The sequence below is a fragment of the Nicotiana sylvestris genome, chromosome 8 (assembly GCF_000393655.2).
Source record: "Nicotiana sylvestris chromosome 8, ASM39365v2, whole genome shotgun sequence".
Taxonomy (NCBI): Eukaryota; Viridiplantae; Streptophyta; class Magnoliopsida; order Solanales; family Solanaceae; genus Nicotiana; species Nicotiana sylvestris.
The window spans coordinates 30832201-30857497 of record NC_091064.1 but is presented as its reverse complement, the minus strand read 5'-3'; the positions used below and the strand labels follow the sequence as shown (position 1 = coordinate 30857497).

The following is a 25297-nucleotide window of genomic DNA, read 5'->3' as shown; positions in this document are numbered from 1 at the left end:
TTAGTCTTTTCTTGATACAACATGGCATTTTCATAAGCATGCAACTGAAACTCATCAAGTTCATTGAGTTGTAGAAGTCTTTTTTCACTGGCTAAGTTCATATCCATATTTAGCTTTTTGATTGCCCAATAAGCTTTGTATCCAACCTCATCGAGCAAATGACATGCCTTCCCATAAACCAACATGTACGGAGAAGTACCTATTGGAGTCTTGTATGCAGTTCGGTAAGCCCACAATGCATCTTATAACTTATCGGACCAATCTTTCCTATTTGCACTCACTGTTTTCTCCAAAATCTGTTTTACCTCTCTGCTTGACACTTCAACTTGACCATTAGTTTGAGGTTGATACGCAGTAGCAACCTTGTGTATTACCCCCTATTTTCTAGAACATTTTCAATAATTTGTTATAAAAGTGTGTTCCTCCATCACTTATCAACATCCTTGGAGTTCCAAAATGTGTGAAAATGTGCTTATTTACGAAACTTACCACTACCTTTGCGTCATTAGTAGGAAGAGCAATGGCCTCAACCCACTTAGACACATAATCGACTGCAACCAAAATGTATCTGTGCCCATTAGAGTATGGAAATGGTCCCATGAAATCAATTCTCTAGACATTAAAGAGTTTTACTGCCAAAATATTTTGCAAAGGCATCTCGTTCCTCTTTGTGATTGTACCTGTTCTTTGACACCTGTCACAATTTTTAACAAAAGCATGTGTATCTTTAAACAATTTTATCCAGTAAAAACCTGATTGCAAAATCTTTTGTGCAGTTCTGTCTCCACCATGGTGACCTCCATAAAGAGAAGCATGACAGTCATGCAATATTGCATTCATCTCCTCCTCAGGGCCACACCTTCTTACCAATTGATCTGCGCATTGCTTGTATAGAAAAGGCTCGTCCCACATGTAAAATCTCATGTCATGTAAAAATTTTCTTCTATGATCAGCTGTGAATTCTGGGGGAGTCACCCCACTTGCAATGAAATTCACATAATCAGCATACCACGGGGTTTCATCCGAAGTGATGGCTAGTAACTATTCATCAGGAAATGTTTCTTTGATTGATTCTCTTTTAGTTACATGGCCTCGATTTTCCAACCTAGACAAGTGATCTGCAACCTGATTCTTTGTCCGTTTTCGATCTCGAATCTCTAAATCTAATTCCTGCAAAAGAAGAACCCATCGGATTAACCTTGGCTTGGCATCTTTCTTTGCAAATAAATACTTGATAGCCGAGTATCTGTGTAAACTATGACTTTGGTTCCCACTAGATAGGACCTGAACTTATCAAATGTCCATACTACTACAAGCAACTCTTTTTCAGTAACAATGTAATTCATCTGTGCTAGATTAAGAGTTTTTCTCGCATAATGAATGGAGTAAAAGATTTTCTCCTTACGCTGCCCCAAAATAGCTCCAATGGCTATGTCACTTGCATCACACATCAACTCAAATGGAAGTTTCCAATCTGGAGCAATGATTATTGGTGTAGTAACTAATCTTCTTTTCATCTCATCAAATGCTTTCAGACAAGAATCATCAAACTTGAAGGATGTATCTTTCTGAAGAAGCATGCACAAAAGAGATGAAATTTTTGAAAAATCTTTAATGAAACGACAATAAAAACCTGCATGGCCCAAGAAACTGCGAATGCCTCTAACTGATGTCGGTGGAGGTAGTTTTTTAATTGCTTCCACCTTTACTTTATCTACCTGCAATCCATTATTGGACACTTTGTGCCCTAGGACGATACCTTCTCTTACCATGAAATGACATTTTTCCCAATTCAGTACCAAATTTGTTTCTTCACACCTAGCAAGTACCTTGTCAAGATTCATTAAACATTCATCAAAAGAACATCCAAATACAGAAAAATCATCCATAAATACTTCCACAAATCTTTCAACCATATCAGTAAAAATAGCTATCATACAACTTTGAAAAGTCGCAGGTGCATTACAGAGACCAAATGGCATTCTTTTAAATGCATATGTCCCATAGGGACATGTAAATGTGGTCTTCTATTGATCCTTTAGGGCTATAACAACCTGATTATATCCCGAGAGCTCATCCAAAAAATAGTAGTATTCCTGTCCAGCTAATCTATCAAGCATTTGGTCAATAAAGGGGAGAGAAAAATGGTCTTTTCGGGTGGCATTATTCAATTTTCTATAATCTATGCAAATCCTCCACCAAGTAGCAGTTCTAATGGGAATCAGATCATTATTTTTATTTGTCACTACAATCATTCCCCCTTTCTTTGGAACACATTGGACTGGACTTACCCATTTGCTATCACAGATTAGAAATACAATACCTGCATTAAGCCATTTAATCACTTCTTTTCTTACCACCTCTTTCATGTTGGGATTTAGGCGGCGTTGTTGTTCTATGCTCGTCTTGTTTCCTTCCTCCATGGGAATTTTATGCATGCAAAAACCTAGACTAATACCTCTTATGTCAGACATTATCCACCCTATTGCTCTTTTATTCTCACGTAGAACTCTCAGCAATTTTTCCTCCTGCAATTTAGACAAGTTAGAAGAAATAATAACAGGTAATGTATTAGAACTAACCGAATAAGCATAATGAAGGTGAGAAGGTAAAGGATTTAGTTCCAATTTTGGATCTTCTTCAATTGATGGCTTTGGAGGAGGACCATTTGGCCTGTTCAAAGGTTCAAAGGGATTTAAACCTTTCATATATTCACATGATGCATTCAAAATATGCTTCATCTCTTCAACCTCATCATTAATCTCCAAACTCTCAAACAACATGATTGCTTTCTCTAAAGAATCCTTCAAATATACACTTGGGGCAATAAGTTGCTCATCCATCTCCATGACAGATATCATAGACAATTCTTCATAATGGTGAGGAAGTTGAATTGCTTTGTATACATTAAAAATAGCTTCCTCATTGTCAACTCTCATGATCATTTTTTCTTCTCTTACTTTAATTATAGCATCACTTGTAGACAAGAGAGGTCTTCCCAATATAATAGGAACATTTTCATCGGTTTCAAAATCCAAGATAATGAAATTAGCCGGGAAAATAAATTTCCCAATTTTCAGCAACACATCTTCAATCACCCCTTCCGGCTAAGCTATGGATCTGTCTGCTAGTTGCAACATCACTGTAGTGAGTTTTGGAGCTCCCAAACCCAATTGTTTATACAAATACAATAGCATCAAATTTATGCTCGCCCCCAAATCACAAAGTTCATGGCCTACATCAACATTAAGTATTCTCACATGGATAGTAAAGCTGTCAGGATCTTTAAGCTTTTGAGGAAGCTTATTTTAGACCCTTGAAGTGCACTCCTCAATAAGTGCAACTATTTCAAATTTAGTCAATCTCCTATTGTTAGCCACAATATCTTTTATGTACTTGACATACTTTGGAAATTCATGAATTGCATCTACCAACGGAATATTCAATTGAATCTGACTCAACATAGAGAGAAATTGGTTGAACATGTGATCATCATTCTTTTTCTACAATCTTTGTGGAAAAGGTGGTGATGGACTTGGAACATTCACGGGCGCTGAAATGGTATCATCTTTCTTTGCTTCCTGTGTTGCTTTGGGAATCAATTCACCCTCACGTATCGGCTTGTATTTTCTCTTCTTTGGAACTTCTTCTAATTCCCTTCCAGTTCTAAGTGTAATTGCACTAACTTGCGGATTTCTCTCTATATCACTTGGAAGAGAACCTGCAGGCCTAGTGTTTTGATTTGCAGCTAGCTGTCCCACTTGCCTTTCAAGATTTCTGAAGTCAGTTCTGAGTTGTTGATTGCCATGCAACAATTTCTTCAATAAATCATTTGTACTTTCTTCTACCTGTTGAGGTGGCCTTTAAGGTTGATTAAAATTTCCTTGGGGTTTATATTGATCCTAATTTGATTGATTTCCACCCCAGGAGAAATTAGGATGATTCCTCCAATTTGGATTGTAAGTGTTCCCATATTGTGCCTGTTGGTTCATCGGACCTCTGCTTTGTTGCCCCACATAATAAATAGATTCAGGATTCGTTGGGCACATGTCACTCGTGTTATTGTCACCACACATTTCACAACAAATCGACATTTGTTGAAAATGTTGCATTTGTTGTGTTTGGTTCATTGTCATTCTATTCATTTGATTTGCCAATTTTGCTATATCTGCTTTCATGGTGGAAAAGTCATCAAGTTCATGTACCCCTGCTGCTTTCTGTTTCATTACTCTCCTTGGTTCTCCCTCACCTTGCCAATTATGATCATTAGAAGTAAAGTTGTTTAGCAGAAGTTGTATTTCACTATATGGTATCGCTATGCAACTACCTCCACAAGCTGAATCAAGATTTATCTTTGAAGTCTCATATAATTTATCAACAAAAGTATGATCCAATACCTCATCAGTCTGACAATGATGTGGACAGTCTCAGAGTAGTTTCTTTTATCTTTCCCAAGCTTGACGAAGAGTCTCACCATCCCGTTGTTGAAACCAAAGAATCTGGCTCACACAAAGACTTTGTCTTTTTAGTGGGAAAAAACTTCATTAAGAATTTTTTTTGCTAAATCATCCCAAGTATGGATTGAATTAGCAGGCTCCTTCTGCAACCATTCTTTAGTTTACCCCAACAATGAAAAAGGAAACAAGGTCAGCCTGACATAGTCCTTGGAAACATTTAGATAGTTGTAAGTATCTGTGATTTCCAAAAATTCTAAATGTGCCTCTGTGGGTCTTCATGAGATAGGCCTACATATTGCCCAGTGGACTGAATCAGTTGTACCATGTACTGTTTAAGCTTAAAGTGACCAGTGATATCATGTTTCACAATAGCTTGAGTCATATTAGCAAGATTTGGCCTTGCAGCTTCTACCACCGGATGCCCTCCATTACCTGCCATCACTATTGGATGTGTTTGAACTAAAATGTCCAACTCTCTTTCTGTTTGTATTTAACTTCTAACTCATTCCTCGCTCTATGAAGTGTTCTTTCAATTTCAGGATCAAGAGGGAAGAGATTGCTTGTGCTTCTACTCCTCCGCATTCAAGAGAAGAGCCTGCGTGACACAAACAAAGTGAACTGAAAATTAATGCTTAAACAAATAGCTAATAAAAGCTTAACTCAGTCAAGTAGCTAATTTCTAATTCCCCGACAACGACGCCAAAAACTTGTTGCGACCAAAACACTCATGCAAATATACGCGATCATCAAGTAATATAGTAATAAGTAAAGTATCGTTCCCTTGAGAAATTATGATCAACTTATAGACTGATGCAAACTCAAACAATTATCAATTCAATCTAATTCATCACAAAATACATAAATAACCAATTTACAATTTAACTAGTAATCAAACAATAATACAACGCAAAGTTTACTACACCACTTATGCAATTTTCTTTTAACAATTAATAAAACAGATATTCCAGGGTCATGGGCTTGCTAGAGATCATGCTACACTTTTGACTGAAGAATGATTTATTGAATTATCTGGGTTATTGATTATAGGGTTAATAATACCCATAAGAATCTGTCGAATTCTTATGCGCCTATTCAAGTTAAATTAATACCAATATTTCTATGGCATTAATAATAACTCAAACGCATTCACAATTCCTATTTTTCAACCAAACAAGGCAATTAAGTATATTTCTATCTTAATCGCTAATCTTTCACCCGATACCCAGGATCAAGATCTTGTTCTATATGATTCTATATGCAATCAAGAATTTTCTTTTTCAAGTTTAACTGAAGATTCATAAATAGTATTTCACTGTTAGCTGCACAGTAAAATAATTTACAACAGAATCAAATAAACAATACTTAAAAATAAATTCAAGATCATCAATTTAAGATTCAAACAACATAATCATCTAACACCCATGACCCAAAATATTTGGGTTTTTAGCCACTCATATTCATACAAACATCAACAATATAAGTCTTAAACATCAAATAAATAGATATTAGAAGAAAGTTTAGAAAAACTTTTTTAATCCTTGCTCCAAAGTGTTGTTCTTCTTGATTTTTGATGCTTTAAGATGAATCTCCTCTTCTTTTTCTCTCTAAAATCAGGTCTTCTTCGCCAATAATGGTTGCTTTAGCCTTTTTAATCGTGTAAGAATGGGTTTTGACAATCATGCACTTTTTAGACCAAAATAGAATATTTGTGCGATTTTTACACGTCCGTGGCGCCTCGTGCGCCGCGTACATAGATTGGTCAGAGGCAGAATATATTTTAACGGAGCAAAACAACATTTTTATGGAAAGGCACTGTCGCGGCGCGGCAGTGCAAATTTCTGCGTTGCTTCATTTTTTCTTTTGTTTTTCTATCCGGGCTTGCTATGCGACCCCCGAACACGATCCCGACTTGATTTATTTAGCTTTTACTAAGACTTCAAAGCCCCAAATTAATCAAATCCATCCCAAATTTAATTCTTAAGTTGGAATCTCCTCGTGCAAGGCATAAAGTATGAATTTAGTACAATTCATTATTATTTAAGCTCAAACCTTTGTAAAATGCAATAATTAAAGTGTTGTTACAACGACTAAAATACGAGTTTTTAGCCTATGATCACTGTGCTTGTATCTTTTATCTTCCAGCACTTCTATTCATTGTTCCCACAGTTTTACTTGTGCACTCTGTTGTGCCTGATATCAATATTTATGTGATTAGTGGACACGAGCATTTTGGCTTGATGAGTATTTGGGATTTGGCTGCCTGTCGTAGCGGATGTTATGTGGGGTACCCTTTCATTTTGTTTATTTGGTGTTGTGTTTTCCCTCTATGGGATGATTTGATGAAAGACTATACTTTTGTTGTCACATATGTTGTACTTGTTAGATAATTCTTATACTTGGCTTTCCCTTATTTCTGCTACATAATTTAGTTATTGTTGGTTTGGTGTACGAACTGTGTAGTGTGAGAATCCGTGTGGTTTCGTGGTGAGTTATTAGTTGGGCTGTTTGTACTGGCTGAGATAAGGTTCTTAGACCTAAGATTTGTACTATGGTATTAGGGGTGAGGAGTGCTTTGATGTATGTGGTTATTTCTGCTATGAGTTGGGTAATGGCCCTTGGCAGGCAAAAGAGTTTCTTGACTTTTTGACTTCATGAGCAGCTATAAATGTCTGCATGTTTCTTTATCATGGGCAGTATTGTGGAGGTCTGGAACAAGGTTATATTCAATGTGGGGTGTATTGCCGGCATTCAGGATGTTATTTGAACAGCTGTGATGGTCAGAGGTTATTGCTTTGGGCATTTGAATTGTGTAGAATAGCATGTGATCGTATACTGGATTGGAATTTTTGCTCGATTCAACTTGTTCAGGTTCATGCAGTGTGATGATGTGGGATTCAGGTCCTATGATAAATTTCAGATGTTGAGGTTTGGGTTCTGTCCTAAGGTTATGGAGTAAGGATGAGGTGTGACCATCAGTTAAGTTGCATTGTCAGTCCTACATAGGTTTGGGTGATGGAGAACTGGGTGTATGTATGAGGAGCTTATGCAGTGGTTAGATGGCTTTGGAATGACTCCGGGCACGTTCGAGGACGAACGTATGTTTAAGTGGAGGAGGATGTAACGACCTAACTGGTCGTTTTGAGCAATTCCATCCGGTTCGGCAGTTTGAGGTCACGAGTAGCTTCATATTATGTGTATCTACTTGGTGCGCAGTCCGGGCATGAAACCGGAAAGTTTTTATGTGAAAATATGAAGAAACAAAATAGTAATTTTTAGAGTTAAAATTTGGTTTTTAGTTGATTTTGGTCAATAATTTTGGTAAATGTACTCGGATATATGTTCCGACGATCCCGAGAGGTCCGTGGTAAAATATGGGACTTGAGCGTATTCCCGGAATTGAATTCCGAGGTCCCTAGCCTTAGAAAATAATTTTTGAAGAAAATTGTTGTGTTGGTTTTTAAAGGAAATAAAGAAATGAATTAATGTTTGAACTTGTTGGTATCGGGCCTGTATTTTAATTTCGGAGCTCGGTACAAGCTGTTTATGATATTTAAGTCCTATCTGTAAAATTTGGTGAAAACCGGAATCGATTTGACGTGATTTGGACATTCAGTTGAAAAATTAGAAAATCATGAGTTTTGAGGTTGAATTCATAATTTTTGATGTTATTTTGATGAATTGATTGCATGAGAAAGTCTGTATGATGTTTTTAGACTTGTTTGCATGTTTGGTTTGGAGCCCCGAGGGCTTGGGTGAGTTTCGGATAGGTTAGGCTATGTTGCGCTTGTTTTTGGATGCTTCATCGTCGTTTCTTCAAACAAAAATAATACCACATTGAGCAAATGAGATCCAAATTCAGCTTTGTTTGAGCCATTAGATCATATCAAAATTACGAAGTCGTGTAAAAAATAATCATCGAATTTGGACATCGTATGAGGAAGTTATGCTCATTTTCGTGTCAGGAAAAATTGTTGGTTCTGGTGTGGTCGCAAATGCGAACATTTTATCACATTTGCGATGCCCAGTTCGCTAATGCAAGATTTTTGTCGCAAATATGACTTCTGCCAGCCCTGTGTTGTTCGTAATTTTGAGGGGTTCGCAAATGCGAACCCTGGGTCGCAAATGCGACATCTGAGGCCTGTTAAGTGAGATTTTTGACGAGATTTTCACCCATTTTTCAATTTTCTCAAACCCTAAACCTATATGGACAATTTTCCAAGGACCCAAACGTCTCCAAATTATTGGGTAAGTGTCTATGTTGGTCTCACTTCAGGCAGATATGGATATTTCTCGTATTCAGGCATATGCTCAGGGTGTAGAGGAGCGTAAGCAAAAGCAGAGGGCCGATCGTGAGCATGATAGGGCCCAGAATAAGAGAGTGAGGTCTTTGGGTCCTTCTAGTGAGTTTCAAGATGGTTAGAGACCCCAATACCCGAGGTATCCAGCCCAGCCATCGGCTAGCGCGCCCCCTCAGTTTGGCAGTAAGAGATTTGATCGTTCCACATATTTAGGGCATGGTCAAAATTTTAGGGCCTCAGGTTCTCAGTATAGGGGTGAGTCAAGTCAGATGAGGCCGCCCTTGCCACGATGTGTTTAGTGTGGTAAGCAGCATGCTGAACAATGCCATATGGGGTTGGGTGTTTGTTATATTTTTTATACTTGTGGTTATCCGGGCCACGTTATGAGGGATTGTCTGACGAGAGGTGATGCAAGCATAGGTCAGTGGCGGGATCTGTAGATGGTTTGTCATCATCAGTACGCCCCCCTGGTCAAGGTTTACAAGCACTAATGACTCATGGTAGAGGTATAGGTGGAGCATCTAGCTCAGTCGATCCTCAGAAACACATTTATGCGCTAGCAAGACGACACAATCAGGAGTCATCGCATCGCCTGATGTTGTTACAAGTATATTATCAGTCTCCTCATATGATGTTTATGCACTGATTGACCTAGTTTCCACCTTATCATATGTTACTCCGTTGGTTGCTAGTAAGTTTGGAATAAAACCTGAGATGGTTAAACCTTTTGAGGTGTCTACACCTATTGGGGACTCAATGATTGCTATGTGAGTATATATAGGTTGTATAATAGTAGTTCATAGTCGATCTACCGTAATGGACCTAATCGAGTTAGATATGGTAGAATTTGATGTTATAATAGGTATGGATTGGTTGGCTTCTTGCCATGCCAACGTTGATTGTAGATCAAAGACGGTCCGATTCCAATTTCCAGGGGAGCTTGTTTTGGAATGGAAAGGTAATGCGGCATCGTCGAGAGGAAAATTTATTTCCTATCTCAAGGCAAGGAAGATGATCAGAAAGGGCTATATTTATCACTTAGTTCAGGTTCGGGATGTGGAAATAGAGTCACCAACCATTCAGTCCATCCTTGTGGTTAATGAGTTTCCTGATGTTTTTCCTGATGAGCTTCCGGGTCTTCCGCCAGAGCGAGAAATTGAGTTTGCTATTGATCTACTACCAGCTACGCATCCAATATCTGTTCCTCCCTATAGAATGGCCCTCGTAAAGCTGAAAGAGTTGAAGGAACTACTAAAGGAATTATAAATACAGTATACTAACAAGCTTAATGAAGCTTTCTCTCTCTAAGCTCTCGGCGCATGTTATGCTAACGTACACCGTCTGAGAAACAACCATGAAAAGAAAGCAAGGATGACCTAAACGAGAGCCACTCGTAACGGTCGGCGAATCTATCAGTGTAATAGCAATTGCAGATACCCTAGCTAAGGGATCCATTCAGCAAGTAACAACACCAATCGGACACCAATTTCAGCCTAGTTCTCAGAAATTGGGCTCACTTAGTAACACTAAGGTACTGACAAAAAGGATAGATCTCAGTGCAGTGCAGATGAATGTGTCTTCATCTTCATGTGAAGGCACCCCAGTAAGTACAACTATGGAGATTATGAAGGAAAGGGAGAAAGTAGCAGCAGCTGAGCTGAATGTCAATGGAACAGTAACATCAGAGCTAAAGGATGAGACAAAACCACATGCAGCAGCATCAAAGAAGGAGAAAACATGGGCAAATTTGTTCGTTGGCAACAGATCCTCAGAAAATGGTATGGTATTATCATATATCCCACCGGAAATTATTTATGGTAATATTGTGGTAAAAGTAGATAAGGAAGAAATTGAGGCTCAAAAGTAAAAAATGGGAGTGTGCCCTAATTATTTATATAATTGGGCATACACCAAGGTACAAATTCATGGAGAAATATATAGCTCATGCTTGGAGTAGAGTGAGTATTCCAGATCTGTATTTGCATGAAGAAGGATACTACATAGCAAAGTTTGATACAATAGGGGATTTGAAAGACATACTCTATAGAGGACAATATACTATTAATGGAAGACCAATGATATTGAAACAGTGGACTCCAGATTTTGACATTAAGGCAGAGTTTCTGATGGAGATTCCTTTGTGGATCACCTTTCCTAATTTACCTATGAGCTACTGGGGTAACAAGACACTAAGTAAACTATCAAGTGCTATTGGGAAACCACTCTTTGCTGATGAATGTACCACTAAGAAGTCACGTATCTCATATGCTAGAATTTTGGTGGAAGCTAATGTGACAAAAAAGCTTCCAACAAAATTGACATTGCAAGAACCATCATGGAGAATGTTCCAACTGCAGGTGGAGTATGAATGGAAACCTCAATATTGTATAGACTGCATGAAGATAGGACATGGCTGCATATTGGAGAAGAGAGTGAATAAAGAAGATCAGTACAGAGGAAGACAGAAGTAGGGGAAAATTACCACAAGGTGGAAAGTTATAGGACCAGAGCAACAACAACATATAGAGCAAAATGAGGGTACAAGTAAATCAATGAAACAGGATAATGATAATGCAATTACAGTTAGTGAAAGCTCTGGAAATCCAAGGGTAACAAGGGATAAAGGGAGAGCAAAAGAAATGCAGAGTACTGACCAAAGAGATGAGTGGCCAGTCCTGGCTAGCAATAGCAGAATGTCATTGGGAACTACAACAATAACTACAAAAAATGGCTTTCAGATATTGCAACAACAAGAGGAGAGAATGGAGGAAAATAGACCACCTGATTGGGGAGGTGGAATAATCATTCACCAATGACTTGGCTAATTTGGAATATTAGGGGATTGAATAAGAGGTATAAACAAAAAGAAATAAATCAGTACATAAAGGATAAACATATCAAGTTGGCTGGTTTAGTTGAAACAAAGGTGAAAGAAGGCAATGCAGTGAAGGTGATTAGTAGAATAGTCCCTAGTTGGAATAAGATGACAAATTATGAGTATGTTGTGAATGGAAGGGTATAGATCATATGGGATGAGCAAGTGTATACAGTACAACCATTAGACAAACAAGACCAGTTCATTCAATGTCTAGTAACTGGGAAGTATAATGGGATGTATTGTTATCTCACAGTGGTATATGGTCATAATGATACATATCAAAGAAGAAATCTATGTGAGAACATTAAAATATTAGCACAAAATACGAAAGGACCTTGGTTAATAGGGGGAGTCTTCAAAGGTATACTCACTATCCAAGATAAAATCTCCAAAGTACATGTGACAAGTGCTGATATAAAAGACCTTGATAAGCTATGCCATGACATTGGTATTATAGAATTACCATGGAGAGGGGATTATTTTACATGGACCAACAAGCATCAGGGTGTTGATAGGGTGTGGAGTCGTATAGATGGGATGTTTGGAAATGATATGTGGATGATGAACTATAGTCATCTGAGTACTGAGTATGGGGAGCCTAATATTTCTGACCATAATTCCATGTGCATCAATATAAGGCAACCTAGGAGGCTTAGCAAGAGCCTATTCAGATTCTTTAATATATGGGCATGTCACCTTGATTTTGAAATGATAATAAGGGAAGAATGGAATAGGAACAAAGTAGCAGGGAAGATGGAAAAAATTTGGGTCAAGCTTAAATGGATGAAAAGGCATTTTAGGCAGCTGAATGAAATTGAGTTCAAAGGAGTAGCTGAGAAGATAGATCAAGCAAGACAAACCATTTATCACATACAAAGCCAGATGTAAAATAATTATAATGACATGTTGCAAGTCCAAGAGAAGGAATGGTTGCAAAAGCTGGAAACATGGTCAATGGTGGAAGAGAAGATACTGCAACAAAGGGCTAAAACAAACTGGATCAAATTGGGTGATTCCAATACAAAGTTTTTTTCTATAGTAATAAAGGAGAGGCAGCAGAGAAAATAAATTGTTGAACTACAGAATTTATCAGGAAGTACCATAACAAAACATGCAGCTATAAAGGAGGAGATTGTATCCTTCTAAAAGGCTTAATGGGAACTAGTGCACATACACTTCTAGTTGTGGACAAGATGGTTATGAGGAAAGGTATAACTCTAACACATCAATGACAACAAGATTTGAATGCTGAAGTTACTGAACAAGATATAGATGAGGCTTTGAAGGGGATAGGAAGTGATAAATCACCTAATAGATAGGTATAATGTAGAATTCTTCAAGAAAGCATGGCCAGTGATCAAAGAAGAAATGTATGCTGCAGTGAAAGAATTTTTTCATACAGGGGTGATGTTTCCAGCAATCAACTGCACCACCATCACTTTGCTACCTAAAATTCCTAATCCAGTGACAATTAAGGATTTCAGGTCTATTACTTGTTGCACTGTGTTATACAAACTTATCTCTAAAGTCATAGTTGGTAGACTACAAAAGATCATGCCATGCATCATATCGGAAGCCCAAGCAGGATTTATCCCAGGGACAAAAATAGCAGACAATATCATTCTTGCTCATGAGCTAGTTAAAACTTATAGTAGGAAACATATCTCCCCTAGATGCATGATGAAGGTTAAAATGATGAAAATATATGATTTTGTTGAATGGGTGTATTTGGAACAACTGTTAGAATATTTATGCTTCCCCATAAAATTCATTAACTTGGTGAGAACTTGTGTATCAATAATGAGCAATTCAATCATGATAAATGGGGAACTAACAAAAACTTTTGAAGCTGCCAAAGGACTCAGATAGGGTGATCCCATATCACCATTTCTATTTGCAATTGCAATGGAATACCTAAGCAGGCTACTCAAAGGGCTAAAGCAAGCCAAGGAATACAGGTTCCATCCTAGGTGTGGTAAGCTAGATATAACTCATCTCAGCTTTGCTGATAACCTACTAATGTTTACTAGGGGTGATAGTAAATCAGTTTCCACTCTTCATGCTTGCTTTATGTAATTTTCTACTGCATCTGGACTTTTAGCCAATCCCAATAAGAGTGCAATCTACTTTGGGGGAGTTGCGCAAGATATTAGGTAGGAAATTCTACAGAATAATAGATACTCACTTGGGGAATTGCCTTTCAAATATCTGGGCATCCCATTGGACATAAAGAAGTTAACAGCTTTGCAATGGCAACCATTGATTGACAAAATAGTTGCAAGGATCTCCTCTTGGACAACTCAAAAATTATCTTATACTGGAAGGGTACAGTTAGTTAAAACAGTGATATTTGGTATCCAATCTTATTGGTCCCAAATATTTATCTTGCCAGCTAAAGTGATAAAAACTAATATAGTCATACTGCATAATCTATATATGGTCTGGCCCTAATACAATTACAAAGAGAGCTCTAATAACATGGGAGAAAATGTGCTTACCTAAATCCGCTAGAGGTTATAATCTATTGAACATCAGAGTTTGGAATAGAGCTTTTATCACTAATGTATACTGGAATCTAGCACAAAAGAAGGATAAAATGTGGATAAAATGGATCCACACATATTATATAAAAGGGCAAAGCATACTGGAGATGAATATACCCCAAGATGCAGGTTGGATGGTGAGAAAGATCATGGAGGCAAGAGGTGTAATTTAATAAATGCCTACAATACAGCACAGTCAGAGCAGTACCAAACAAATATATTTAGGCATTCTGGGAAGCTACAACAAGGTGGCATGTAGAACCTTAATGTTCCATAATGAAGCTAGGCTTAAGGCAGTATTCACTATGTGGATGCAATGTCATGGGAGACTGCTGACAACAGATAGGCTAGCAAGCTGGGTAATTCAAGTAAATCCAAGATGTTGCTTATACAATGGAGCAGATGAATCACATGTACATCTATTTGGTAAATGCAGTTTTGCTAAGACAGTATGGGGAAGGCTTATGCAATGGTTACGAATACATGCTGCTCCAATGCAACCCTATACACAGATGATGGCATGGGTGATAACACAAGCTAAGGGGAAATCGTGTAAAGCCAAAATAATGAAAATGATATATGCAGAACACATCTATGGAATATGGAGGGAGAGGAATAGTAGAATATTTGAATAGACAACAAAGACTGCAGATCGAATAGCAAGAGAAGTGGCATGTGTTAGCAATATTAGAGCTCAAGGAGTAATGAGGGCACAAATGCAGAAGCTTATATTTTCAAAACAATGTAGTAACTAACTAGCTTACTTGTATAACGTCTCTTATGTACTACTCATAATATAGTATAGAGTTAGAAATATGTAAAGATTAAGTAAGTCGAGGATGACTCTACTGTTTTGTAATGATTTCATTGGTGAATAATGAAAATATAATTACCAAAAAAACTAAAGGAATTGCTTGAAAAAGGCTATATATACTTAGTACATCACTGTTGGGAGCGTCTGTGTTATTTGTGATAAAGAAAGATGGTTCCTTACGGATGTGTATTGATTATAGATAGTTGAATAAGGTGACCATCAAGAATAAGTACCCGCTATCGAGGATTGATGATTTATTTGATCAGTTGCAAGGTGCCAAGTGTTTTTTAAAGATAGACTTGAGGTACGGGTATCATTAAGTAAGGGTTAAGGAGGAAGATATTCCGAAGATTGTATTCAGAACAAGACACAGGCACTTTAGATTTTGTGTTATATCGTTCGGTTTGACCAATGCCCTAGCAGTATTCAAGGATTTGATGAACCCTTTGTTCAAACCCTTTTAGATTTGTTCGTAATTGTATTTATTGATGATATATTGGTATATTCTCGTTCAGAGGCTGAGCATGCAGATTATTTGAGTATTGTGCTCAGAGTTCTACAAATAGGGAAATTGTATGCAAAATTCTCTAAATGTGAATTTTGCTTGAACACTGTAACTTTCCTTGGACATATCATTTTGGGTGAAGGTATCCAGGTTGATACATAAAAGATTGAGGCAATAAATACTTGGCCTAGACCCCCGACATCGATAGAGATTCGTAGCTTACTCAGTTGGGCAGGTTATTACAGGAGATTTGTAGAGGGATTTTCTTCTCTTTCAGCACCTTTGACAAAATTGACTCCGAAGGGAGCATAGTTTCAATGGACTCATGCTTGCGAATAGAGTTTTCAGGCATTGAAGGATACATTAACTTCAGCACCGGCTCTAACGTTTCCAGAAGAGACCGATGGTTGTGTTATCTATTGTGATGCTTCGAGCGTTGGATTAGGTTGTGTACAAATGCAGCATGGTAAGGTTGTAGCTTATTCTTCTAGACAACTAAGAAAGAACGAGAAGAATTACCCGACCCACGATTTAGAGTTAGCCGCAGTAATTCATGCACTAAAGATGTGGAGGCACTACTTGTATGACATTCATGTTGATATCTATATGGATCATAAGAGCCTCGAGTATATCTTCAAGCAAAAGGAATTGAATTTACGTCAAAGGAGACGGTTGGAGCTACTTAAAGATTATGACGTTGATATTTTATACCATTTGGGAAGGCGAACATGGTAGCCGACACCCTCAGCCGTAGATCTATGGGTAGCCTATCATATTTACAGCCAGAAAAGAGGGGAATAGCCAATGAGATTCATCAGCTAGCTAGTCTTGGAGTTCGGTTACTGGACTCAAGTGATAATGGAATTACAATTTAGGATACAACAACATCCTCTTTAGTAACTGAAGTCAAGGAACGCCAGTACGAGGATCATGTGTAAGTTCATTATAAGGACACCACCCCTCAGAAGGAGAAGACATCGTTTGAGATTACAGAAGATGGGGTCCTCAGATATCAAGGACAATTATGTGTCACTAATGTTGTAGGGCTGTGTCGGCAGGTTATGGGAGAAGCTCATTATTCCCGTTATTCTATCCATCTAGAAGAAAGAAATATGTATCATGATATCATGAAAGTATATTGGTGGGACAGAATGAAAAAGGATATAGCAGAATTTGTTGCTCAGTGCCCAAACTGTCCACATGTTAAGATTGAGCATCAAAAACCCGGTGGATTATTGCAGGCTATGGAGATTCCGACGTGGAAATTTGAAGTAATCAATGTGCATTGCATCATAGGCTTACCTCGTATCCAGCGTAAGTTTGATTATATATGGTTTATTATTGATAGGCTTACAAAATCAACACAGTTTCTACCTGTTAGGACTACATATTCCGCAGAGGATTATGCAAGGTTTATATTAAGGAGATAGTACGATTGCATGGTGTTCCTGTATCTATTATCTCGGATAGAGGAGCTCAATTTATAGCTAACTTCTGGAGGTCCTTCCAAAAAGGATTGGGGACTCAAGTAAGTCTTAGTACATCATTTCATACCCAGACAAATGGACAGGCTGAGCATACTATTCAACCACTTGAGGATATGTTACTGACTTGTGTGATAGACTTCATGGGTGGCTGGGATGATCATTTACCGCTTATTGAGTTCACATATAAGAATAGCTACCATTCCAGTATTCAGATGGCTCCATACAAAGCTCTTTACGGACAGAAGTGTAGGTCGCCTATAAGGTGGTTCAATGTTAGGGAAAATACGTTAGTAGGACCAGAATTGGTACAACAGGCAATCGAGAAAATTAAGCTTATACAAGAAAGGCTATTAGCAGCTCAAAGCCGTCAGAATTCTTTTGCGAATAATCAATGGCGAGACTTGGAGTTTCAAGTTGATGACTGGGTATTCCTAAAGGTATCACCGATGAAAGGTGTTATAAGGTTCGGTAAGAAAGAAAAACTTAGCCCTCGATACATTGGACCATATAGGATCATACGCAAGGTAGGCCAGGTAGCACATGAGTTAGACTTGCCTTCAGACTTGGAGTCTGTACATCCAGTATTTCATGTGTCTATGCACCGTAAATGTATAGGAGATCCTTCCAGAATCATGTCAGTTGACGACATTTTGGTTACAGAGTAGCTATCATATGAAGAAACTCCCATTGCTATATTAGACAAACAGGTTCGGAGATTGAAAACTAAAGACGTAGCTTCGGTGAAAGTACTTTGGAGAAACAACAATGTGGAAGAAATGATTTGGGAGGCCAAAGAAGACATAAAGTCTAGATATCCTCACTTATTTCTTCCAGAGAAGGGTCCAACCGAGACATCACAACTTTAAGGTACGTGTATGGATTCTTGTGTTAGTTATTGTCATTGGTCGTGTGAGACCATTGTCATTATTGATGATTATGGTTCTATGTGGCGTTGAATTATTGAGTTTCTACAGGAAGAGTTGGTAGTAGTATTATTACAAAGGCGACTCTGCCAAAGTTTATGTAGATCCAAGGAGTTAAACATTCGAGGACGAATGTTTCTAAGGGGCAAAGGATGTTACATCTCGCGTTTTCGTACATTAAAGTTTTGTCTTCAGTTAATCGATGTAGATCGGGGATGAGATTATCTGAGGTTATACGCATTTATACTATTTATAACAAGCGATAAGTAAGTGCCGTGGAGGATAAAGGGTAAATGAATTAAAGAAAATGAGTTTTGTTGAAGGTTGTCGATTTGGGATAAAATACTGTCCGAGCTACAATACTAGGCATTTATAGACTAATGTCATACAAGGTACCCCACGACCACAATAGTAGGATATGTAAAATGTATTAAAAGTAAGTAGTATTTTAAGTAAGTTGAGATAATTATTAATTATATGCGTAATTAGTTAATTATTGGTTAATGAGAGAATAATTAGTTAAATAAATCATTAGTGGGTAATTAAGACTTTGGGAATAAAGCCTAAGAGGCAAAAAACGTGGTAGCATTAATATGACTCTTAAAAGTCATGCAAGATGTCATATTTTGGAAGATTAAAGTGGCTTAGTCACCACTTGAACTGGGCCCACATCCCATTCAAACACACTTTAAGATTTGAGACCATTTTGCTTCATTTGGTCTCTTAAATTTTTAAGAGATTCAAGTGTACTGTTCTTGCTATTAGAAACTCTCGTTAGAAATATTGAAGGAAATCATAACATTTTCCTACCTCAAAACCAAATAACACATGATGGAGCACTTGGTAGGCATTGGATTTACGTTACTATTGTGAGCTTTTTGTCGTTATAAGGGAATACGGTGCAATCTTTCTCAAGAAAATCGGTTCAGGTATGTTAAGGTTATTCCTTCTTCTTTTTGGCATGATCTATACAACACAAACGAAATGAGCAAATACGCAACTTCCATAAATGACTCTATTCATATAAATACTAGAGATACCTATGTTCTTGATTCCTATATGTCTTATTATTCTATCTTCTATTCGTGGGTCTCCGAAAATACGTAAGTTGATAAAGTTTATTTCATGATATTAATCAAAGGAATAATGGTCTTATGACATTTTGAGGGATTTTATTGACGTACTTCTCATACATTGCATTCATTTACATTGACCAATGACCAGATGACGTTATATACGCATATACATATATATATATATATATATACGCACCACCACCTGATCAGCTGGTATATGTTGATGATTTTGCCCATATTGGCTGAGATGATATGATGGGATGCACTCAGAGGCTTCATGATGTTAGGTACACCATACATATGCATGAAACGACATTTACACGCATGTGCATGACATTATAACTATTTCAAGATTTTCAAAGTTATTTAGACTTATAGGCGAAACTCCTTATTCCATGTTTCATTTATGTATCTTATGTACTGATTTTCATGCCTTACATACTCATTACATTATTCGTACTGACGCCCTATTTTCCGGGGCCTGCGTTTCATGCTCGCAGATGCAGGTAGACAAACTGAAGGTCCCCTCCTTACGATTCTTGATCAGCGAGAGTTGGTGTGCTCCATTTGGTCCAGAGCTACTTTTGACCTTGGTACGATATGTTTGTATACATATATCGGTATGACGGGGCCCAGTTTCGTCCTTGTACAGTTTTATATTCCAATAGAGGTCTGTAGACAGTTATGTATATTTGGATAGTATGCGGCCTTGTCGGCTTCCAGTTTTGGGTATTGTTGTCTATAGTAGCATTGTCGGCTCATACCACTATATATATATATATATATATATATATATATGTCTTTTTGTACAAATTTCTCTCACGTATGTTATTCATGCTTATATGTTAGACGCATGCTTAAGAATGTTCGACAAATAAGACTCGGGCACCCGTCGCAGCCCATCGGTGTGGGTCGTGACACATTCTTCGACGGAAGAAAGACATGGAGAGATATTTTCTCTATTTCTCTACCGGAAAATGTCAATTTATCTTCGCTCATGATGAACTCATCGGATAATCCATTGAATCTCGAAGAAAATCGAACATAAAACTGAAGAGAATAGCCAAAGGAATAAACTATCTGGCATCGGAGCTAGGGTTTCCAAGATGAGAAATTGGTTGATTGATTTGCGAGAAATAATAACAACACTATTTGATCATTTTATAGGTTTTTCTTTTTCACTTGCCTTAAAAAATGGAGATGGCAGCAACCAATCAACTATGTGTCATGAGGGAGGGGGAGGGGAGGGGGAGGGTGGAGTGAGAAAAATTTGTGTAAAAAAAAACATATAAAAGGGAAGGGGGAGATATTAAAAATAAAAAATAACTAAAAAAACAAAAAAGCATTCGACTCCGACATACTTCTGATTTGGCTGCTGACGTGGCAATGTGTGTAAAACACTACACTCCAATTGTAATGGAAAAAATTAAGTTTATATATGGAATTCATTATAAGATGACACATCATGACACGTGGACCAATTAAAGAAGAGCAAGTGATGAAGAATAATCAAATAGGCACGAGCTTCAAAAGGCACGTGTAGTCATTCAGATAAAAGGCAAGGAAGGCAGGTGCTCGAACCTCTTTATAACGGAAGAGAATGAATCTGATAGAAAATAAGGAATAGATATGAACTATTGGGCATTAAATACAGAAACGTTAAAGAATCTGTATTGAATCAAATATGATTGCTGATTGTAACGTTACATCAAATGTCATTAAATGCCATTAATTGACAATAATGGCTCAATTATGGAAGAAACGAAACGTACCACTTAGAACTAGCTATAAAAGGAGAAGATTGATCATTTGTAATGACACGAAATATCACTGAAATATACTGATTTACTTTGTTTTCTTCTGTTCATCTGGTTATTATCAAAGCTAATTTCTTTTATTCATTTTATATATTGATTATCAGTAATCCTAGTTCTTCTAAAATAAAGCATTGACCGAAATTACTATTTTTTGTTAAACAAATTGGATCCGTTACCGGGAATCTGATAATCATTTACTTTCTTAATCAATTCTTTCATCAAAACTTACCATGTCGAATAACAACGACAACAACCAAGATACTCAACATCAGGAAAATGATGCGGCTGATAGGACACCACTTCCCTCACTGCGTGATTCATAACGTCGGTCACGAGAAGGAACTCCAGATGGCTCTGAAACAAATAATGGGGTTGCAAACGAACAAGCACTTGGTGATGCCTTAAAAAATCACATTGCTCAACAAGTCAGCAATGCCCTCCGAGCTTTTACCAGCCAATTGCCAATTGCCCCACCAACACCAAATCTGAATCAGAATACTTTGGAAAACCCACATTCTCTAATTTAAAAAATTTAGTTCTAACCTTGTAGAAGTAGCTCAAGGAGCAAAGCGACCGTATAGAAAAATACTTGGAGTACCACCTGTAATCAAAGGAATATACATGGATAAGTACTCACAACAACCATGAAAGCCTAGTGCAGTTCCGGTGCTAATCCCAAAGAAGTTCAAAATGCCTAATATTCAAAAGTATGATGGCACAACTGATCCACGAGACCACGTGACTGCATTCACAACTGGTGTGAAGGGCAACGATTTAACCAAACAAGAAATTGAATCAGTATTGGTCAAGAAATTTGGTGAAACACTCACCAAGGGTGCATTAACATGGTATTCCCTTTTACCCGAAAATTCTATAAATTCTTTTGCTTAGATTGTAGATTCTTTTATCAAAGCACATTCGGGAGCTCAAAAAGTTGAAAAGATAATGGAGGATATTTTCATAATCAAGCAAGGAGATTCAGAGTTGCTTATAGAGTTCGTGGATAGGTTCCAGCGTGAAAGAATAATGTTACCACGCGTACCAAATAATTGGGAAGCTATGGCTTTTGCCAGTAACTTGAATGAGAAAAGTTCAGAAGCCACGAGATACTCAAGGAAAGTCTGCGTGAATTTCCAGCAACAACCTGGAATGACATTTACAACAGATACAACACGAAGCTGAGGATAGAAGAAGACACTATCTCCCGATCTCAGAAAGAGGAGAAGGTGGGTTCGAGACGTTTAGAAAATGAAAAAAGGTTCAATAAAAATAGGTACGAACCATATATGGGCCCAGCAGGAAAAGACTCACAGTCAAAGCAGGATAATTCAAGGTACGATCGTAGACCGAGAAATAGAGAGTCAGGTTCGTCATCGAGATTTGGGAACGATCGAAACTCACGGGAAATTCGAGATGATGATAGGAATTTGAAGGCAAGATTTAGCGGTTACAATTTAAATGTCAGCACTTCAGAATTGGTAGCAGTATTAAGAGGCATGGGCGATAAGGTGTGTTGGCCAAAAGAAATGAGATCAAATCCAAACAGGCGCAATCATGATCACTGGTGCGAATTTCACAATGATCATAGTCATAAAATGACATATTGCAGATTGCTCCAAGGCGAAGTTGATCATCCATTAAAGCAAGAGTATCTCACTGAATTATTCAGTGAGAAAGGTAAGCAAGCATACATGAAGAACAGGCAGGAGCCCCCTAAACCTCTTTCTCTTAAAAGGACCGTTAATGTTATAAGCGGGGGAGAAGAAATCAATGGTATAACATACATAACAACCAATAAAGTTTCCAAAATCACAATTACCCTCGGGAAGCGGGTGCGACATGTCTTAGAGGAAGAAAGCATTACGTTTGATGATGCAGATGTGGATGGCGTGTTAGCTCAGCATAATAATGCACTGGTAATATCTCTACTTGTACATTATACTAATGTGAAACGAGTTTTGATTGATCCAGCTAGTTCCGTGAACATTATTCTACTGAGAGTACTGCACGAGATGCAAGCTGAAGATAAAATAGTACCAAAGGCGCATACTTTGTCTGGATTCGACAATTCTAGCGTTGTGACAAAAGGGGAGATAACACTTACTACATTCACAGAAGGGGTTGTCAAAGATACGTTGTTACAGGTGGTAGAGATGGAGATGGCTTACAATATGATTCTTGGGAGACACGGATACACGAGATGGATGCCGTTCCATCTACTTTACATCAAGTTATTAAATTTCCATCACCATGGGGGATACGTCAAATTCGTGGGGATCAACAGACATCCAGGAGCATCAACTCTATAGTAGATTCAAATACGAGAAACGAAGAAAAATAGCAGTTCCAAAATCCAGTTGAGGATACCACAACACAAGCCTCAACTGAACAAGGGTGAACAAATGTGGACTCACGGCCCGATTCCATTCAGGAACCAGAGGAAAATGAAAATATCAAAACAACGATTGAAGAACTGGATGCTGTAGAGTTATTTACACAATGGCCTGAAAGGAAAGTCTACGTTGGGGCTAACCTAAGCCACGACATGAAAGGTAAGTTGATTAAGTTTTTGAAAACATACGTGGATTGTTTTGCTTGGTCCCATTCTTATATGACAGGAATACCACCAGAAGTAATGAATCACAAGTTAAATGAAGATCTATCATATCCACCTGTCAAACAAAAGAATAGAAAGCAAGAGACTTTCAAAAATCAGGTGATCCAAGATGAGGTCCAAAAATTACTAAAAATTGGGTCTATCCATGAGGTAAAGTATCCTAATTGGTTTGCTAATACTGTTGTAGTGCCGAAAAAGAATGGTAAATGGAAAGTTTGTGTAGATTACACAGACCTTAACAAAGCTTGTCCTAAAGATTCTTTTCCATTATCACATATAGATCAACTAGTTGATGCTACTGCAGGACATGAGTTGTTAAGTTTTTTAGATATGTATTCAGGGTACAAACATGTCAAAATGGATCCCCTAGATGAAGAAAAAACATCATTTATAATAGACAAGGGGACTTACTGTTATAAAGTAATGCCTTTTTGTCTCAAAAATGCTGGTGCAACGTATCAAAGATTGGTAACCAAAATGTTCCAAGAACATTTAGGAAAGACTATGGAGTTATACATAGATGATATGCTCGTCAAAACTTAACATTCAGGGGACCATTTATCGCACTTGTCTGACACGTTTCAGATCTTGCGAAAATTCAATATGAAACTAAATCCTGCGAAATGTGTATTCGACGTTTCATCAGGTAAGTTTTTGTGTTTTCTTGTTTCTAACTGTGGTATTGAAGTAAATCCCTCGCTGATTAAAGCCATTGAAGAAATTCCTGATATGCTTACGAGTAAAAAAGAAGTGCAAAGTTTGACAGGAAGAATTGCAGCCTTAGGGAGATTTATTTCTAAATCATCAAAAAAGTGTTCTAAATTCTTTTCAACTCTTAAAAAGTAAGATCAGTTCGAATGGACTGAGAAGTGTCAACAAGCACTCAAAAATTTGAAGACATACCTATCAAATCCGTCGTTGCTTGCAAAACCAAAGGTTGGGGAAAAATTGCACGTTTATCTTGCCGTCTCCGAAGTAGAAGTAAGTGTTGTTTTAGTTCGTGAAGACCAAAGTAAACAATCTCCAATTTATTATGTTAGCAAGTCATTATTAGATGCGGAGACGCGGTATCCTCAAATAGAAAAGTTTGCACTTGCACTAATCATGGTGTCTAGAAAACTAATGCCTTATTTTCAATGTCACCCTATTGCCATAGTAACTGCTTATACATTACGCAATATATTACACAAGCATGAGTTGTCAAGTAGGTTAGCCAAATGGGCTATAGAATTAAGCAAATATGACATCACATACCAGCCTAGAATCGCGATAAAATCTCAAGTGTTAACAGATTTTGTGGCTGATTTTAGCCAAGGAATGCAATTAGAAGCAGAAAAAGTATTACAAGTGTTCAACGGATCTAATCCAGGAATTTGGACCTTGTTTACTAACGGCTCATCTAATGTAAAAGGGGCAGGCTTAGGAATTATTTTGGTACCACCTACGGGTGAAAATATTCGATAAGCCATTAAATGTCATTCTATAACTAACAGTGAGGCAGAGTATGAAGCCGTGATTGCAGGTTTAGAACTGGCACTGGAACTCGGCATTAATCAGATTGTAATCAAAAGCGATTCGCAGCTTGTAGTTAACCAAATGCTGGGAACTTATACAGCCAGGGAAGCACGAATGAAACAGTATTTAGAGAAGGTACGAGATTTGATTAGGCAATTTCAAACTTGGAAGGTCATGCAGATACCAAGAGATGAAAATGTCGAGGCAGATGCCCTAGCCAATCTTGCATCTGCGGCAGACGTGTCAAGCAATGAAAATGCTTTCGTAACTCATTTGTTTCATTCAGTACTCGATCCAGACAAAAATGAGGTAAATTTTAATAACTTAACCTGGGATTGGAGGAACACGATTGTTGCTTTTTTACAGT

General features: G+C 37.7%; 5 protein-coding genes across 5 annotated transcripts; 4 read left to right on the top strand and 1 right to left on the bottom strand.

Moving 5' to 3' along the window:
* Positions 1–242: 242 nt before the first annotated feature.
* LOC138874863 (uncharacterized) lies at positions 243–2945 on the bottom strand. The gene is made up of 9 exons (XM_070153650.1): positions 2583–2945; positions 2055–2528; positions 1719–1829; positions 1314–1568; positions 1087–1170; positions 868–1041; positions 681–694; positions 490–568; positions 243–377 (listed from the first exon to the last, which is right to left on the bottom strand). Exons 1-9 carry the CDS (start codon positions 2943–2945, stop codon positions 243–245), a joined length of 1689 nt encoding a protein of 562 aa, XP_070009751.1.
* A 6626-nt stretch (positions 2946–9571) lies between these two features.
* Positions 9572–10021, top strand: LOC138874862 (uncharacterized). Its single transcript, XM_070153649.1, has one exon. It carries the CDS (start codon positions 9572–9574, stop codon positions 10019–10021), a length of 450 nt encoding a protein of 149 aa, XP_070009750.1.
* A 659-nt stretch (positions 10022–10680) lies between these two features.
* Positions 10681–11226, top strand: LOC138874861 (uncharacterized). Its single transcript, XM_070153647.1, has one exon. It carries the CDS (start codon positions 10681–10683, stop codon positions 11224–11226), a length of 546 nt encoding a protein of 181 aa, XP_070009748.1.
* Positions 11227–11567: 341 nt separating this feature from the next.
* On the top strand, positions 11568–12521 carry LOC138874860 (uncharacterized). The gene is made up of 2 exons (XM_070153646.1): positions 11568–11705; positions 11778–12521. The coding sequence occupies exons 1-2, from the start codon at positions 11568–11570 to the stop codon at positions 12519–12521; spliced, it is 882 nt and encodes a 293-aa protein (XP_070009747.1).
* A 9563-nt stretch (positions 12522–22084) lies between these two features.
* LOC138874859 (uncharacterized) lies at positions 22085–23107 on the top strand. The gene has a single exon (XM_070153645.1). The coding sequence runs from the start codon at positions 22085–22087 to the stop codon at positions 23105–23107; it is 1023 nt and encodes a 340-aa protein (XP_070009746.1).
* The last annotated feature ends 2190 nt before the right edge of the window (positions 23108–25297 follow it).